The sequence below is a fragment of the Terrapene carolina genome, unplaced genomic scaffold, assembly GCF_002925995.2.
Source record: "Terrapene carolina triunguis isolate 2854851 unplaced genomic scaffold, T_m_triunguis-2.0 Scaffold192, whole genome shotgun sequence".
NCBI classification, from domain to species: Eukaryota; Metazoa; Chordata; order Testudines; family Emydidae; genus Terrapene; species Terrapene triunguis.
In genome coordinates this window covers 8,517,423-8,538,021 of record NW_020664543.1, presented here as the reverse complement: position 1 = coordinate 8,538,021, position 20,599 = coordinate 8,517,423, and the positions used below count along the sequence as shown (strand labels likewise).

Here is a 20,599-nt window from a genome sequence, read left to right as displayed (position 1 = left end):
TGTGTGTGTGTGTGTGTGTGTGTGTGTGTGTGTGTGTGTGTGTGTGTCTGGTCCACAACCTTAGGCAAAGAGAGTTTTAGCTCTCCTCTCCCTGCAAAAAAAAAAATTTTTTTTTTTTTTGACTTCAGTTACCAACAGCCTAATTTCCATAAAGCATTTGTGGACTAAAAGACCTTGAGTTCAACTCATCTTTTAATGCTGGAGAATCTACTCAAGAGGCATGCGCTTCAAGGCTCAGCTCAAAGTAAAGCTCCCCTCCCCCCTTCCTACTACCTAAGGGCTCTTAACCCAAAAATATGCTGCGATTTTATCTACCAACTAGAACTAAGCAATATAAGAGACAGGAACACACACACGTTCCTATCTCTTATGCTGTCTCTTACACACACACACACACACACCTTAAACTCAGAGCTTTCTGAAGCTGTTAGAGAAGAGTGTCAATCATGACAATTTCATCAACCAATAGTACTCCCTTCAAGAGACTGAAGTCTCACAACACCAGAAATCCAATTAATGTCATCTCACCTTCCTCAATCAATCTTTCCTGTAGCATTGTTGCATGTCCCCAAATATGGAAAGGAAGTCTTGTAATGCTATGAAAATAATGAGCTCCACTGTGATGTAAAAAGTACGTTCTCCAGGATTTCAGGTAGATCCTTATAAAGATATCACCACGACTGTGAGAAAGTTCTTAAAACTTTCTTTCCTGGCATCATGATTTCAAGCTCAAGCTCAAAGAAAGGGAAATAGTGATTCCTTAGAGGTGAGAATTCCAGCTTTTACTTACCCCCCTCAATAATGGTAATTTGATTTAGTAAAGAGTTAAAATTAGCAAGGCGGGTGGACTAGATTAAGATGTTATACTTAAGGGGCATGAAATTTTGTAGTACTTACTGCACAAAAAACAAAACCCAACACCAATCCCTCCTAGAACATTGCCTAAATGTCCCATATGAACCATAAGAAACAGCTGCCTAGATATCAAAAATACATTTTCACTCCAGAGGTTGCTTGCAGCAGAGCATAACCTGATTGAGGAAAATCTTTTCTGTTCCTTTACCCATAATACAGTCTATCCAGAAAGACTGGTTGTGCACATCCACTTGTCTCAATTCATCCATTGAAACAAATTTTCTGATTTCCTGAACACTTACATTATCTTTAACTAAAGTTTCAATGCCCTTGTGAAACTTCCTTCACGTGACAGAGGGTGAACTTTTTCTTATTCTCTGTCATGTGGTTTGGGACATACTACAACTTTATTTCAAAGTTTAATTTGAAATAAGAAGTTATCTTGGGATAAAAAAAGAATCTTGTGAATCCAAGTTCATTGATATCATCTTCTGGCAGCTCCAATGTTAGCACAAGCAGACTAGTAAAATAAAGACGACTATCCTACTAGAACTGATGTCAAGCTTTTTCTACCTAATGGGCTAAAATGAAGAAGACCCTTGTCATAGTTACTAGGCTCTTTGAGTGCAGCCCTCCGGTCTTGGGCCTCGAGCCATCACTTCTCTCTTGGGGTGGAATCACGTAATTCTTCCACTCTCAGACCAGACCCTGGGCTGCAGTTCCCTGTGATCAACCGTGATTACCTCTGCAGGCCTGACTTATCTTCATGCCTACAGTTCTGTTTCCTCTGGGAACAATGACAGCAGTAACCAGTGACCAGACAGCTTCCTTAAAGAAACATATTATTTATTTAGAACCGAAGTATTTAAGAGAAAACGGATCTTAAAACAATAAGCCCGTCTAGATGCATGCCTGCTTCTGCCTGAGGCTCACCATTCCCCGAATCTAGGAATGATCCAGCTCCTTCAAACTCCCAGCCCCTCTCTCTGTCAGCCTTTCTCCCTGGACAGCAGCTGACAACTCTCCCCCCCAGCCAAGTCTTTTTAACGGTTCAGTGTCCTTTTGATCACTAGGCTCCCAACCTGGCAAAGCTATCTCACTTCAAGCTGGAGCCTGGAAGTATGCCCTTGTCCTGTAATTGCTCCCCATATTTGTTGGGAGGTTTGCTTATCTACATCTATTGTGCTGCTTTCCTGCTTGTTTTTTGCACTGTGCCCCTGTTACACTAGATCAAAACATTCATATAATTCAATATATAACAACTTCACTTCACTGACCATTACATCACATTATTGCATCTCATTATTCCTAGATTATTAAACACAGCAGCTGCACGCCTGCCACAGTCCTGTCAAAGCCCTCAAAAGTACAGCTAACTCACAGAGTTGAGAGATGAAAAAAACGATTGGCAGGGTCATTCAGTGCATACCCCTGATGATGCAGGAGTAGAAAATAATTTATTTCTTGAGATTTAACCAGTTTCCATTTTTTGCAACTCTTTTAAAAAAAGATCTGTACTATTACAAAACCATCGGCTGGAAAAATAAAGGGTTAGAAAATAAGAGGTTGCTTCTAGATTCTCTCTGAGGGCCCACTTACAAGAACAGAGTCAGGGGGCCCATTTACATAATGATGGTCCGTGGTTTTACCTCATTAATGGGGTCCAGTTATATCTCATTGGCAACAACATTATAACCAGGCAGCAGTCAGATGCCCTGACCCAGTTCTGCTTGTATTGTACTGTAGATGGACCCTACTAATGACAGACTAAATTAGTCTAGAATAATTCTAGACAGTATTTTGAAGGCACAGCCTGGAATTTTAAAGTAAAAAAAAACCCTGCCATATTTGTAGTATTTGAGAATAATTCCTAGGAAATGGCATAATCCTAAAAGCTGTATACAAACATCTATCGCTTTAAATTCTCTCTCTCTGCCTCATAAAAAAAGGGAGATAAGGAGAGATTTGCCCTTTGACAGTTCTTTTTAAATGCATGAGATATCACTTCAGATTTCCATCATTTTAACGTGCCTCTAGGTTGAACAGAAACACATGAAAACAATGACTGAAAAAGGAGAAGTGGCAGATTCTGAAACAACAACTGAACTAGTTGCTGCCACAGTGGAATGAACTGGAAAAAACGGTTTCTGAGCTAGGGTCTCCTCAGAAGATGTGGGCTAATGGACTGGGCTAAAAAGTGTGTGTCATCCCAGCTAAGTGTTGCAACTTCTTTCGAAAAGATTAGAGACACTGACTCACAGTCCTCTGGAATTTGCTAAGGACAGAGGAGTTGATCGCTTTCATGGATTTAACAGTTTCTCTCTCTGAAGTCCCTATGGATTTTAATCTTTGGATCTGCAATTCTGTACCAAACAATCCTCCAAGGCTGGGAATTATTATTATTATTTATTTTACAGTAGGATCTATAGATCCCAATCTGAATCCACTAACAGTGCTTGAAATATAAATTATAAAAAGGGCCCAAACCTGGAACTTCTATTCATGAATCCTTAACTTCAGTGGGCTAGTCATGTCAGTAAGGCTTTGGAGGTTCAAGATCCTTTTTATAATTTATATTGACAACTGTTACTATTCCCAACACTGTGCAGAAAAGAACATACAGTCCCTGCCCCAAAAAACTTACACTCCAAATTAGACAATACACTCTATACTAGGCTAGGGGAGGCAGTATGGAAAGGGTGCTGGACTGTGACTCTGGAGACCTGGCTCCATTTCTAGCTCTGCCACTGATCTGCTGGTTGAACTTGGGCAAGTTACTTCACCACCCTGTACTTCTATCAGGCAGGTGGGGCTGGTCAGCTCTGGCAAGCCGTCCACCCAGGAGACAGAAAACTCCAATTTCAAACCAAGAACATCTGGCCTGGCTGGCTGATTTGTAACAGTTGTGCCAATCACACATACTCTAAGAGTCTTCACACTGACTCTGACTAATGGGACAAGGCAAAGGCAAAGCAAGCAACCAACCAACCTACACTGGCAATAGATATAGCCTCAAACCTGTGCATGTTGTATATTCCTTTGGAAAACACTTCATGGAAGAAGTGGATTTTAGGTAGGTAGGGAACATGAAGAGAAGGGTCATTTGGGGCAAAAGGGCAAGGAGACTGTTCCAACCAGGACAGCGACAAAGGATGCAAAGAAATAAACTGGAGAAGGACAAAGACAAAATATACCCAAAATAGCACCCTGAAACACTTCGTACTTAAATTCTTCACTGTTCAAGATGCTGCTTATTAACATAAAGTCACATGTTAACAGACTACCCAGAGCGCTTTTTGGGGAGGCAGGGGGGACAGTACTTCTTACGAAACACCTTCTGAACAAAGACCACTGACATAAGACTTTTTAAAATACAGACCATTACATTGATGACATTCAGGGGAGAACCATTCTTCAGATCCGATCTTGCCAATTGGCTCTGGGCCGCCTACTGTAATGCTCTCAGATTTCTGATCTGCACTTTTTCTCCAGCTCAGTCTTCCCTGCTCTGAGAGATTTCCTGTCCCCCATTGTGACACAGATTATAGTTTTGTGACCAAAGCAGGAGGCTGCCCAATAAGTCACTCGTAGGCTCATTACTGGTTGCTTGCTGGTAACTGATTCCATCTTCTTCTATAGAAAGAATACTGCATAGTTGTCAGATATGTTTAGCCAAGAGCACATAAGAATAGAGTCTGAACTGCTGCACCCTAGCTTGCAACACAAACTAAGGAGGTGACACAGAAGCAGCATCAGCAGCAATGCCATCTCTAACTGCAGAGCCCCACTGTTTTAAAAGAAAGAAGATGACCTTTCAATCCAGAGGGTTTTATTGATTAGTCCCTTAAGACATTGTAGATACAGATTCCAATCAGAAGGGTGAATGTTCACATTTTATGAGCAATAATGGTATGAAAAAGCTAAAGCGGAAAGAGCTGCAACTCTTTCAAGCTAACATGGAGACTGCTCAACAGCTTGTGAAAAGTGCAACTTTACATTGCCTGAATTTTGCCCTAATCATAGCTTTGTTTAAATGATCGTTGTTTGGAGCAGTGGCCTGATGATACCCAAGTTGGATTCTCAGTCTCTGGATTCCACAGACAGGCTGTCAGTGCTGAGGAAGCTTGCTTGGTGTTTTGACAATGGTGAAAGGAGAAGGTAAGGGAGTACGTCACTGCTCAGAACTAACCACTCCTTTTGTTGATCAGAGATGGCATTTCAGAGACTTGTTCAGAAATGGTGTCCACACGCTGGAGCCTCAAAATGCTACAGCTGGACTGTTTGGGGCTCCAGCAGGGACAAAGGCTCTTCCAGAATGGGACTACCATTTTTTTTTCTAACTCTAGGACCATCTTTGTGAAGTGCATATGATGATGAAACATCAGTTACATGGCCAGTTACTCAGGGCCCAATCCTGCAAAGTGCTGAGCCCCAATTCCCATTGACACCATTGGAACCTGAAGGCACTCAGCACCTTGCAGTAACTGAGCCCACAGTTCACACTGCGGGTAACTGTATAATGTGTTCTTTCCTTTCTAAACTATTACCTCGCTCACTGTTTACTGACAGTTGATTTGTGCTGCACATGGGGAGAAGAGAGCAGGAGCATTCAAATCACCTTTCTTGGCAGCACTAGATGAGGGCAGGAAACTCAAACAGGTTATTGTGGTGATAAGAGGCACTAGTTCATTTACTTTGCATTCCTGTAATAGGTTTTAGTGCTAATCAGGACAAACTGTAACTGGAAAGATGTTCATGTTTGTTTAAGCACTACTAGAATGTGAATAACCCCCCTTCCTGATACTGAGTTTTAGCACAAGACGACACATGGTTGTTTTGTTTTTAACAAGAAGGTACTATACCAGTTGGTCGTGCTAAACACCTAACTTCTTAAGTGTAATAACAAAACCTTATGTCACTGATAAGTGATTTCACTGTGCTGTAGGTGACCTCGAGAGTATCTCAAGTCATGTGAACAACAACATATGCTTAATTTTCCGATATCTAGGGTACAAAGCAGCTGTCAGAGAACCCAGGCAGTGTGTGCAATTTCGAAGTTTCACAAAAAGTTTTGTATGCGTTACAAACTTATAGTTAACAGAGTCAGACAGCACAACATATAGTAAACATACCAAATTCAGTACCAATATATATTGCAGTTCTTCTGGTATTTAACCCAGCATTAGAGCAGGATGGTAGGTGATTAGCCAACTCTGATGTTGGGCTCCCAGTACTGCAGCTGTCACACATCTTTAATGTGGGCTTTTCTCCAACCTGGTAGCAACCAACGGAAGTTTCAGAAATGCCAATTTCAGTTAAAAATCTAATTTCCAAATTCAATTACCAGGTCCTACATGTAGTTCCTTGCCCGTTGAGATTTCATAAGTTTCACTAAGCTAACCCAGAAGGATGCAGCTTGTTTTTAAATGAATTCCAATGCTAGTGACTATTACCATATATTTGTGCATTGAGGTTTGTGGTTTTCATTGTTGTATAGAACCAAACTAGTGGGTGATAAAGCACTTCACAAAACACTAGTTGGGTGTACTGCACACAGATAAGGATCCAGAATATTAAGCAGTCAACAAAATAAAACTAGCACCACCAGACTGGATAATCCAGTTCTATAGGACATTAATGTACCAAAAAAACCAATGGTGTTTGGCAACTTTTTTTTTTATAAGGAGGAGTAACTTAAACAATCTGGACTAAACTAGTGTCCTCTCTTATTTTCATTAGTTAGGTGTCCTCATCAGAGGCACCTAACCTCTTCCCCTTAATAAGACTGCTTACAAGCGAAGGCCAACTACTGCACTGAGTCTATACAAGCGAGTCTAATTCTACAGAGGACCGGGCTATACACTTGTATGCACATATGCTGTGTTGTCAGTATAGGTTAAAGTTTTTCTTAATATTAATATAGCTACAACCAACAAGGCAATAGTGAATTAAGAGAGTAGTAATTTTCATTCTTCTAATCAAGACTGCTCAGGGATAGAGGGGATCTCAGTGCAACATTTACCTGGGTGAAAATATTGGTACAGAGGGGGAAAAAATTGTGAGGATACCCATAAACTGAGATTCCCGAAATTTCTGGCTCATTAGCTTACCATTTCCTACTCTACTGTGGATAAGAGGGGTTTAAAAAGTGCTCCTTGTGCTCTTATAAAAATAACTGCTTGTTTGCTAGAACTACATTCAAACAATGAACAGTCTCATAAGGACAGAAGAACTGGTTTGGACCACAGAGATCAGACTAGCACAGTCCTTCGCCACCAATTCAGCCTGCTGACTGAAAGGGCAACTGGTTTACAAACACTGCGTAGAATGATGCAATCACTGTGACATTTCATTTAGCTGCTTTCTAATGGATTTCCAAAAGGTGAGGAGAAAGGGCTACATCTCAAATATATCTTTCATGTGTAATCAACCACCAGAGTCCAACCACAACCATTTTATTTTGTATTAAATGCCATGTTTTCACAAAGAAAAAACGGATCAAAAGCTATTCTTGTAAAAGCCTCTTTCTTATTATCTTATGTATTAAGTTATAAAAGTGTGCAGTCCCTAGCACACAACTTGTTCAACGTCAACAATGACAGACCTGAACCATTAAACTTATGATATCCCTAATGCCATTTCCCTCAGGCACACAGCAGAGACCAGAGATGACCTTTATACCCTGCCCTTTAGGTCAATAGACTTAGGCTTTATTGTACCAGTGGGAGAAGCATATTCCAGGGTTAAGAGCCTTCCACTACAAATCTTTTGCCTCCAGTTCCCAGGGTATCAGCAGAAGAACCCCAGGGAACCTCTATTCTAATCAGAGGCTTATAAGGCACCCATCATGCCATGGTATTTGGGTGCCTACTCAAGATTCTTATACCATGACTCAGTTGCCATGGTGGCACATACAGAGAGTGACTCTCTTTCAAGTAATCAGAAGCCTATCTGTGTACAGTTTTATAAATCAGACTCGACACTTTCAATCACATTTGGAAGCAACCATAGAGCTATTGCAGTATTCAGAGAATTAGTGCAACTGCTATGCTCCCCCACAGCTGGATGGGGGGAAAGCTATGTCCCGTAGTAGTGCTTTGTGTAATCCAATCTGGAAGGGACAAAGGTACTAAAAAATCCTTGCAGATCCACATTAAAAAAAATGGTCACTATCACTTTACCCAGTGCAGAAGAATCAACTTTAAAAGGGAACATTATGTCCAAAGGCAAATAAAGCTGTACAAATATTGCTAATGTGCAGGCCTGAACTAAGATGTTTGGTACAGTAATCATATCTATAACCTCTGCCTAAATGTTCTGAAACATTAAAAGAAAAAATCAGATCTAAAAAAAATCCAAATGTGAAAATATACAGATCAACATGATTACTGTAATGCTGCAGTTAGATATCAAGTCATGTCCAGAAGGAGAACAGCAGAGCTAAGGAATATGTCTTTCAGTATCTACATCTGTTTCAAAGATTTTTTTTGGCTTCTGCACCCCATGTTCATCCTTTACAAAACCATGATAAATTTTGTACAAAGTATGTCTTGTGAGGAAGTATTTAAAAACTCATAATCAGCTGAACATTACTGTCCTGGTAAAATATGTGTATCAGCATTGTATGTAAAGTTATATAGAGTTATTGAAGTTACTGCACAGAAGACAGGAGGACACCTCGTACTCACCTTCTTTTAAAGCCCACTTGATTGATCCTGTCCTTTTGCTGACAGCATGCAAACTTCCATCGAGGGTTGAAACAAACAACAGCGTTTCTGGCACAGTCACCGAGCTAGTGCTTCCATAGCACTGAAAAAGAAGAGCCCATAAATTTACAGTATAATTTGTTTACAATCTGTTACTTTTAATTATTTTATGCTGCAAAAAGTCAAGATTCTTTGGTTTTGCATGCAAGGATTAGTCTGCTTTCTGCAAGACAAACTGTTTTACCAAATCCCTGCTAGGCAGCTGTGTATAGTAGAGATGAATGAATGTCACTCAGGGGCACCCAGTAAACCTGAAGGACAGAGGAAATGGCACTGCCAGACAGAAAATTGAGGAATGGCTAGCACCAATCAGGAGATAAACTAAAGTATCTAAAATCTGAGCACTCATTTAGACCCCAGCATATCTCTTGGCTATTCCTGCTCCCAGAGCTCAGCCCTCCTGCTGTATCAACACTGCAAAAACAAGCTGTGTTAGACACTTGGGGTGAAATCCTGGCCCTGTTAAATTCAATGGAAGTTTTACCATTAACTTTACCCTTAGTGTCAAGCCTTCTTTCCTACATGGGGTACTATACTCTGCTATTCCTTTTGATACCAGTGGAGAAATCATTCTCAACAATGGTTTGCATAGGCGGGAGAACTGTTTACTACTTGTTGTCATTTTCATAGCACAGACAGTCTTTGAGTCTACCTATTATATACATGTAATTCTATCATAAGGCATCCCAAAACTATGTAAAAAGATAACTAGAACAATGAGGTTGGGTCAAAGATGCAAGCAGACTAAACCAGAAACTTAATTGAGTCACGCCTCTCTCTCTACATGGTACAAAATGAACTAATATATACCAACAGCCTCAACACATACATTTTGTTACAAGCCTTCAGTTATCACTCAGATAACTTCCTTGTTTGTAAACTGTATTTGTATTGCTCATCAGCCTGCCATCTGCCTTGTCTGGGAAGTTTCAGAACTATATTTAAATCTCAAGCTACTATTGTTGGTAAGGTGAAACTATGTGCATTGATAACCCAATGACTGAAATTTTAAAAATAATTTTTAGATAAATTCAAAGAGTTTTAGCCATATTAGAATTTGTGAAGGACAAAACATGCTCAAAAGCTTTGGCTCACCTGTGGCTCTCTCCCTGGAAAATTATGGATGTTTTCAGAACAGATCAATTCTGCAGTAATATCCCCTAGTTCTTTTCCCATTATATAGCAGTATATTATAAAGTAATACTTAATTAACTCCTAGGCACCACGCACTGACATAGTAATATGGTGAGCATGCATGTTGCATTACAGCAATAATGAATATTTATGGAACAGCTTGATTTAAACACAGAGAACAGTTAAAAGTACAAATCAACAACAGTACTGAAAACAGGGATCGGAGATAAACTGCTGTAGGTGCAGAGGAAGGAAAAATATTTTAGTGCTTAAATATAGTTACAAACTCAGTCAAATAATAAAAGCTACAAGGCCTAATGTTTAGAAAAAGGACATTTCCAGTTAAATAAAATATTTATACACTGTATTATAGACCAAACTATGTAATACTTGTTCAACAAGGGGCACTTAATAGCAGCCTCTCTCATGCTGGTCTGTAGTGCATAAGGCAAATGATGTCAGTAATCAATGTTCAGTTTAAAAGCATCTTTCCACACAAATAAAATCAACTGCGGCACAGCAGGAAAAAGAGAAGCTATGTTTTAAAGACAGGGCATCTGAATCATCTTGCAAAAATTATGACAAGTTTTTTGAAATCAAGAAGTGTCCCTAATTCTTAAGTTCATCATCTTTTGGTCTTTTCCTACTTATAGCAGTTAGCATTTATGCAGCATGTTTCCTCTTCAAATGCTGTACAAACAATTATTTAGTCTCATGCTGCGTAAATCACCAGTTACTCCAGTGGAATTGCACTGGCGTAAACATGGTGCGAATGTCTGAGTAGGTCTGTGATGTGGTTCTAGGTGGGGGGCTGGCTTACATGGCCCCATAAGTCTGAAACCAGTTTTATTCAGCTACATCTGAAGAGGACCAGCTCCAGGAGACACACAGAGGTGTCTCTGGACTGATCAGATCTCTTCACTTATAAAATACACAAGTATAAAATCTAATCTTAATCTAATACATTTTAATTTTAAAGTCACATCCTTTAAAGTGACTTAGAGTAAGCTAAGTTGCTCACGAGCGAAGACCTGGTGCAATGGATGTTAGCCTGGAGAGATTTAGAATGGAAACGCTGGCACAAATGTGAGCAGAACACAGAATAAAAATGGAACACCCTTTTCTGATTAAACTGTAAAACATTAACGAGAACAGCACATGTGCATATCCTGCCTAGAGACTGGGAATACACTGCCCATGCCTTGCCTGCTATTGATTCTGTGCAGACCAGTTTGCCCCAGGGCAGAGTTCAAGAAGAAAACATACATACATACATACATATATATATATATGCTTGTCGTGTTGCATAGTTTGGACACACCCTTTTTCTGACATGTGATTAGGATATCCTAAACCCACCATGAAAATACCCAGGGGGGAAAAATGATGCAATAAGGACTGAACCACTTACTGTGCTTCTATGAATTTTTGGCACTAGCATCATCATCTTAACAGGCTTTGCAATACAGAAAAACTGTCTGCTTGATAGGGTCCATCTTGATCTAAAGATTCCACCCAGTGTCTGTTGTAACTATCATTGTTTTGTGGATTGAACTCTGCAGCAGAGGCTTCATGTGGATGGGGAACATTGCAAGATCAAGGCCCAGAGCTCTTAACTATTAACCCTGAGGATCAAAGGTAATAGACAATATTTTTAAATACAGTGCTGTTCATCACCAGATCTCAAAGCATTTACAAAAATGGATGTACATCATATCCTCATTTTATAAAAATGGAGACTTAGGCACAGTGGCTTGCCCCATTACACACACAGAATCAGTGGCTGAGCGGGGAATAAAGCACAGTACTTCTCCCTACCCACTCCACCATGCCTCTTCTCATAACTATACAAAAATGCTTTTCAGACAAATGCAGAGCAAATCTTTTTAAGCCATCAATTTTTAATTTTATAAAGTAGATTTGAAAGGTTAGGCCCAAAATAACTAGCAATTTTGGTGGCTCAATATTTGGGTGCCGAATTTGAGATGCTTAAAAGGCCCTAATTTTCAGAAAGTGGTCAGCAGCTGCCCTCTGAAAAATCTGGCCTCTAACATGTCACAGCTGGACACCCAAAATCACTAGTCACTTTTGAAAACGTAGGCCTTACCCTTCCTCAGTGACGTCAAAGGAGCATTTTTTAAAATTATGCATTAGATAAAATATTGAAAATAATAAATCGGACAAAAAAAAGATTGAAAGAGAAACACGTTAAAGAAAAAAAAATAACCTCCCCGCACTATTCTTACCTTCAACAGCAATAGCACCATAAGACAAAGTGTGAAAAACCTAACTGCTTTTCAATATTATACTATTGAACATTTTCAAGCTGAGAAATGCAAAAGTAAAAAGACCAATCAATTTCATTTTTGTTTATTGTAAATTTCACTTTTAGTTTTGATAATATGGTTCAGTGCTATCAGTCTAAAAAAAAAACCAAGTGCTTACATTGGAATTTATTTGCTTTTTAGCAATTAAATCTCATGTAAATACGCGTATGGGTATTAGGTTTATTGGATGTTAGTTTCACAAAACAATTTTTTATATATTTTATGGACAAGATTATGCAACAGCAAGATAGCCATCTAAAGTGCTTCTACAGAAAGATCAAAGACCTCACCCATAGGTCTCTTGTCCCACAGCAGGATTTCACTTTTTAAAATAACCTGCCCTTCTATTGTTCATTGTTGCTTAATATGCAATACAGATAATCATGTTGGGTTTTTTATTAATGTTCAATAAGGCATGAACTTTTTTTTTTTTGGCAGGTTTTTATGATATGTGGTCAGGGTATGTGCCAGATCTTTCAGGGCTTGCAAAGAGTTCCCAATTATTTTGTTTAGTAAACTGAGGCACAAAAACCCTAAGTAATTTGCTCAATATCACACAGCAAGTCAGTGGCAGATCTAGGAATAGAATGCAGGAGTCAAACACTAGATACCACTCCATCCTTGTTTACACAGGTGCTTTCCCACACCAGGTCAAAAAAAAAAGGAGTGAGAACGACTGTATTACACGAGCAGTTGAAACCCTCCATAACTCTGAATATTTTCCCCATGAAGTGATGTGAAACCTACAGTATGTATTGTTCTCTCTCTTATGGTGTTATTTTTTCAGGTTTCAGACTTTTCCTGCAGCATTAGCACTACAGTGCAATTTAATTCCAAACTCTTTTCTTTCTATGGATCATCATCATCATTCATAAATTCAGGACATTCTGGTCTGGCATAACCAGACCTAACTTTCTGGTTTGCTTAAAGATTCAGCAAACAAACAGCACTAACAGAACAAAAACGCTTATGTTTGTTTCTCATTCCCATGAAGTCAAATTCTTCCTCCCCAACAGGAAAATCAACATAAGATGTGAGTTAATCTGTGATATTTGTTTTGGAGAGGATTTGCTCAAGATCTGACAATATTCATCAGCAAAAATTAAAAAACACAGCCTTATGTCTTCCAACAGATGTGCATGCACTCAGGCAAACTACATTAGTATTTTTAACCATTTTGATACTGTGTAATTAACAAAGAGTTAATATTTAAAGAAATTGGTTCTTGTTCTCAAGAATAAATTACTTTGAAAACAAAAACTAGTGAATTTTAATCAAACCTATAAATTTAAGGGAGGTTAATTTTCTGAATATCATCATTTGCACAATAATACTTTGTAACAGTACTTTTCATCTGGAAATCTTCACAGATGTCACAAAAGATAATTAAGCCTATCACTGCTGTAAGATAGGTAACCATTTTAAAATGCATTTTAGAAATGGGTAAACAACCACAGAGAGGTGAGGTGATTTTCTCTTGGGCACATAAATCAGTGGCAAGCCCAGAAGCAGAAGTCAGGAGACCTGACTCCCAATCCCTTGCTCTAATCACCAGATATCACTTTCTTTCCAATATTGGTACAGCTGATACAGTGGCGTTTTCTCTTCTGGGCCAGAAATTTATGGATTTAATTCCATACCAAAAACTTTAGCTCAAATGCAATACCTGTAATGCAGTTCTAGGTGAAGGTGATGTATTGTTTATTAAAGGTGCCCATCCTTCAGGTGGTATATTAAATCAAGGGCCTGTCTGTCTATACTTTAGGCTGTCCATGTCAAAGTTAAAGATCTCATGTTACTTTAAGGAAAAATAAAAAAGAAGAGAGACTCTGGGATATATTACCCAAGTATCCTGAACAACTTTCCCTATCTTGATAATACAGGTTCTAAAGTCCAGGACTCTGTGTTCAAGTAACTAACTGCAGAGTGTATAATGTCTGAATAGCTAACATAGTACTAAGAGCTACTAGTATCTAACAGCTTTGGAAATCACTCTGACGTACTTTAAATAAGACAGATACTATATAGTATCTTACTCTATTTCACTAGGTATTTTACCTCCAATGATTAATGAACAGCACCTAGTTCTCAGTTAGCAGTCTCTAGTGTGCAAACTGAAAGAAAGCATAGAAGTTTCTTACTCCTGTATGTCAGGTATTCATTCTTCCTACATCTAAAAATGTTAAAGAGCTAATGTACATTTAAGCTAGTGTATACTTAAAGCACTCAAAATCATTGAAATACAAAAGAGGCCTGTAAAAAAAAAAATAGATAAGCAATTTATTTAATTTGTTCAAACATTCTTTAAAACGGTTTGTAACAAATTAAATAGACATTCAAACATTTTTTGTTGTACAGAGTGATCCATCATCATTTGTCAGCGTCCACAGGGAACTGAGCTGTTTTTAAAAAAAGAAAACAAAACACCACAGCGGAACCTAGGAAATTAAATAAATGTTCCAGTTCTGAATGATCTATAAACCACATAAACAAACTGTGCCCATCAAGTTAATTGCACTTAATTACGTATCATCCTCATATGCCAGATGTTGCCCAACTGTATGTAGCAGGTTAACTAATAATAGATAAAGCTCATACTGGACACCTGTGGTGGTTCATTTAAGGAGACAACCACTGAACTATAAATTTTAAACAACCTGTGTTTATGTCCACTTTATTCATTTGCTAACTCAGACTCTTACCTACTCCAATTATCAGAATGGGACAATTATCTCCCATGTCGTACATACGGCACTCCCATTAATACACTCCAGAATGATATTAGCCTTTTTTACAACTGCATCACATTGTTGACTCATTCAATTTGTGATCCACTAGAACCCCCAAATCCTTTTCAGCAGTACTGCCACCTAGCCAGTTATTCCCCACTTACGTAGCTGTGCATTTGATTTTTCCTTCCCAACAAATGGCTTCCTTCAAAAAGGAAGAAATAACATTCTATCTTTACATAACACCTTTTATCCCCAAAAGATCCCAAAGCACTTCACAAACAAAATGGTATTCAAACAGATATTACTTTATCCCACTACTAAAATGCAGTTATCTCTGGGGTGAAACACAGCAGTTGTTTAACAGCATACAGCTGTTAAAGACAGGAAGTGAAGATTATTGTAGCCATCTAAAACTGCAGGTAGGATTGAGGTAGGCAGAATGTAACAAATAGAGTTGGAATTTGGCCACGAATAAAATGGCTCAAGCAACAAATCTCTTTTCAGACTCTACACAGATTAACTCTGCTCTTCTAAACTACTCACTCTCTGAACAAGCATTTATCATCTCACAGATTCAGCTAGTTCTCCAACCAGCATTTTCACTTCCTGTCTACTTTTGAGAAGTGAATCTAGTATGTATCAATCACTGTAAAAAATAAACATATGCAGGAAATTCCTGTAGGGGCCCATTACTAATAACTAGGAGAAACACAGTCAGGCTGCAGAACTGATCATGGATCAACACCTTCAATAAAGGAGAGAATAAGGAAAGAGGAGAGGGTGAAGGACCTCAACTATCAAAGTCCTTCTCTCCAGAGATGAGGGGAAGAAGAGTCTGACCATCATTAGGGCACAATACAAAATTTGTGTTTTAGCACAAGCCTCCCCACAGTAATGAAGGCAGGATGGCAGTCCAGCTCCTTGCATGCCAGCCCGAATGCTATCCTATACAGACTGAGACACACCAGAGTAACCTTAGCTGATCCCTGGCTACCATCCAGACTTTTTTTTTTCAGCTTGGAAAAGAGACGACTAAGGGGAGATATGACTGAGGTCTATAAAATCATGACTGATGTGGAGAAAGTAAATAAGAAAGTGTTATTTACACCTTTTCATAATACAAGAACTAAGGGTCACCAAATGAAATTAATAGCAGGTTTAAAACAAACAAAAGGAAGTATTTTTTTACACAATGCACAGTCAACCTGTGGAACTCCTTGCCAGAGGATGTTGTGAAGGCCAAGACTATAACAGGGGTCAAAAAGAACTAGATAAATTAATGGAGGATAGGTCCATCAATGGCTATTAGCCAAGATGGGCAGGGATGGTGTCCCTAGCCTCTGTTTGCCAGAAGCTGGGAATGGGCAACAAGGAATGGATCACTTGATGATTACCTGTTCTGTTCATTCCCTCTGGGGCACCTGGCATTGGTCACTGTCAGAAAATAGGATACTTGGCTAGATGGACCTTTGGTCTGACCCAGTATGGCCGTTCTTATGTGTTCTTCCATTGACCTAGCCACCATCTCTCAAGGGGGTGGATTAACTACAGTGATGGAAAAACCTTCCATTGTTGCAGTAAGTGTCTATGCTATGGCTCTGCAGCGGTAATGTAGACAAGCCCTGATATCACCCACTGGATTTTGAGTGTGCAAGGAGAGTTACTCACTATACAAATTCACAAAAGCAGTGTTTGAATAATTACACCTATATTTTAGTTACAAAAGACACACTGGGGATATTCGGCATGTTTTCTCCGCAGGCGATATTCAGCTTCTTCAGACCCTTACATTGGCTTGCACCATCATTCCTCACAGAAAGCTTCTAACTATTGAACAGCTGGTGCCATTAGCAGCTTGGGGTTTTCAGGTCTGAGTCAGTTCCTTACAGCTTTATTGTGGCTTCTTACAGATAAAGGCAACACCCAACAGGAAGAGAAAAACAAATAAGATCAAAACCTAATAAAGTCATTTTACCATAGTGTGCAAGAATCTAAATGATTAGACTCGTAAACAATACCTGGAGATGCAGCACAACTCCTGAGGAGTCTCCACATACAAGAGAAGAACTCAAACATATTGAAATGTTCCTCTACTACTAAGGCTGCAGTACTGTGCATAGGAGGAAGAGGACCAACCCAGAAAACGCTTCACATCCTTAGAGTTTTGAAATCTTATGAAGAAAAGTACTAGACAAGTGTAAACAATTAGAGAAATTGGTTATCTTCACCACATCACAGCACAGATGGGAAGTTGGAAGGCATCACTGTAGCTCCAGATAAATCACTGGACTTTTCTTGATGCCTAGATGTCATGATGATGGGTGAACAATATATAGATCTATGAGATTCTGAACAAAGGAGAAATTAGGAATTGTACTAGGTGGCCTGGCACACCTGCAGTTTTACACCTACTGCCCTTGTTGCAGCTTTCAGAGTACAAGAGTTATGCCCGTAAATCCCATTCGTTCTAAACTGTTTAAACAAGGTGCAGTTCCACAAACACAACTATACAAGGGGAAGGGCTGTAGCAGCCACTATTTATCAGGTGCTGTGGTTAGCCTATAGAAGGCACCTCAAAGCCAGACCATTTGCAAATTTTGCAAAGACTTTGCCTATAGGGATTGCTTCAAAAAAACATGGCTTGTCCATGGATTTCTGTTGTATCTACTCTTTACACAACATTAAGAATATGAGGAACACCCCCCGCCCCAGAGACTACCCCCCAGAGTTAGGTTCTGGTAGCTTCCGCAATAGAAAACACGGAAACCCACGAGAGGGGTTCCAAAATATTTAAATGAATACTACCCAATTCCTGTACACTAACATTTCCATAACTTCTGCCTGTGTGTGGCTCAAAAGTTTGCGTCTCTTATCACCAGAAGTGGGTCCAATAAAAGATATTATCTCACCCACCTTGTCTCTCTAACTTTCCCACAACTAATACAAAAAATTTCCCAGAAATCACCATGACAAATGATAATTGCAACCATAATGATGTTTGGAAGGTATGTATTGTTTTAAAAAACAGTACTTATGAAGCAGAGAACTGAAATGTTGCTTTGTCATGGCCACATGAATTGTGAACTAAACAAGACACCTAAACTGCTTGTTGGTATATCAAAAACCAATATTTTCTTTTAACTCTCAGCTATTTTACATGATCAGTAGTACCTGGAAAGGAATGGAAAGTAGTTAACGTGCAAAGAGTTCTTTCTGCACACACTGCAAATGGGAAGCATGAAAGTATTTTCTTACTTTTAGCCTTCAGATCATTACTGAGTTTAAAGATAAATGAGGAGAGCGGGGAGACCATAACTGAAGGAGGTATTCACACAACTTTCTACCACAAGCCAGACTGTCACCTGCACAGAGTATGACACAGAAAGTTCTGAAGTATTAATCAGATCATGAAATTCTAGCAGCAATCTGCACTCTCATCTTAATCTGTTGGGTGTAGTATAACTGGAAGGGGGAGGGAATAATCTCACTCCCACACAGCAAGTTCCTTTTTAGTCAGGTAGAAACCTGACATCACTTTCTGGTTCCGGGACAGGGATAACCAGGAAATATGTGCCTTCTATACCCCGTCTCTCATCCAAGTTTCAGTGAACAAGGTGGGCGCTTTAGTCTGCATGGCTGTCAATCTAACCCTGTTCACAAGCACTAGATAAAATAACTAAAATAATAATAGCGTTGAAGCACGTTTTCACTCAGAACATGCTTATATTCTAAGTATGTATGATCTACTAACTTTTACATATTTTCAGATTAAATGAAGAAACGTGAGAGAGACTGTGCTGAGAAGAAACCAACTGCTGCACAGCCTTTTCTGATACTAGTGTGGTATGTTTTTACGCTGGCAGTCAAGCCACACAAAATAATCTACTTCCAATGCAGTTGGATACAACTAGCTAATCTCCTCCCCGACACGCCAAACAGGTTGCTGTGCACGTGGCCCACTATCGGTAAGAGTCCAAGAAGCAAACGTGCCAGGTTCTTTAATGGACCTTAGTCTTCTGCGACTTGGCACATAGCACGGACATTGCACAACTAGGATGGCAGTTACTTCTGGAATTCAGAACTCAAACTGGGACTAATATTTTGAAAAAGATAATATTAAGGTAGCAAAGCAGACACAGAAATCTCCTGTACCAAAGAACTTATTGTCAGGACTCCAAAGGCCAATTTCTGCTCACTTACGCCCAGGAGGTTGAAACCAACTAAGTTACATAGCTGTAAGCAACAGCAGAGTTTGGTCCCATGTATATATCTCTTCCCTTCAACCAACTGATCCTGTAACAATGATGCCCTTGTTAAACTTTGTTCTCCCTTGCTCCAATTGCCTTGTTCCATCACCTCTTGCTTCCTGCTTTTTTCTTCAGCCTTCCTTCATTCTCCATGCATAATCTCCAGCTGCTCAAGGATTCTCTGTTTATATTAAACCATTAAAAGGGTGTTTATGTGGTGCTGCTTCTTATGCGCTGCAGCAGCCACCTTAGATAGCAAGGGTGCAATCATGAAGCCTTGAGCTGAACCCTGAAGGTGAGTCAACTATTTTAGGCTTGATACACTTGTCAGTGTTCCTTTATTTCCAATGCCCTATTTGTTTTACCTACTAACAGGTTAAAAATCCATAAGCATATGCAACTCTTAATAATTCAAAATCTCCAATTAATTTTAATTATTCGAGGCACAATATTTTTCAGCTAAGACTTTTAAACTGACAGACCCATTGCAAATTACTGGTTTGTGAGTTAGCAAGTAAAAAAGAAACCAGGAATGCTGTATCACAAGATCTACTTTATTCACAAACAACTATACAGTCACCTGGAGCAACTGATAAGTGCCTAATATAAAACAACAGAAATAAGTTGATTTCATAATTTAAATTCCTTCATGGCATCTTTGTAAATATCAATAGATTCTTGAAAAATTAACATGTATAAATGTCTAAATCCAAATTTTCATTATTCATGTTGTTTTCTTGGATTCTGCACTTCACATTGGACAATGAAAATAGACAACTCAGTTTCACTTGTGTTTATTGGTGTACTGCAGCACTACCCAAAGGCCACAGTGTCTGGGTCGCAAACCCTGAACAGAAATGCTTATTTGATTTTCAAAAAAAACCTGCTCAGCTGGAATTTTTTAAAATGCCCAATGAAAATATTAGCATGAGATCTTATAAAAACTTGTATTTACAAAGCCTAAACTTGAGACAAGTTTAACCTGATCGTACCCAGAGAAACAGACTGCTCCACCATAAAAAACACGAAAGCTCCAATCCTGAGATGAGCTCCAGGTATAGGGGTCCACTTCTTCAGAACTCATTTCAGCACTGGGGCCTAAATAGCTATAATTCAATACAAATTCTTAAAATAGATTCTCATTTCACATTACAATCATAGTCCAAGGAGATGTAATACAACACATTGCCAGAGATATATGGCAGGATGGAGAATTAACAGGGCAAGAAGACAGACAAAGCTATACCTCTTTAGTGAATAGCAGAAAAGATGATTATACAGAACACGTGAAAAGCTTAGTTTGGGTCCTCTCTCAAAAAACCACCCGCTGTGGAATCGATTATGAATTTCGATCAGCAGGATAGCTCCTTGCTAACCGTGAATTTCCATCCCATTGGTAAAATTACATGAAAGATTCAGAGTATTAAAGAAACTATATTGCTCCTTTTGGGATTCTAAACAAGAAATTGTTTCTTTAAATAAAAGCTAAAAAGATGGGGAGTAATGATGGTGTTATCTGATATTTTAACTAGAAACCC

At 39.0% G+C, this 20,599-nt stretch overlaps 1 protein-coding gene across 1 annotated transcript in view; it reads right to left on the bottom strand.

Annotated features, from left to right (window-relative positions):
* Positions 1–20,599, bottom strand: part of ERN1 (endoplasmic reticulum to nucleus signaling 1) — a 56,793-nt gene that overhangs the window by 27,414 nt on the left and 8,780 nt on the right. The window contains exon 2 of the mRNA XM_024192559.2: positions 8,544–8,664. Within this exon, the coding sequence (XP_024048327.1) occupies positions 8,544–8,664 (121 nt within the window). The remainder of the gene's footprint in view (positions 1–8,543; positions 8,665–20,599) is intronic.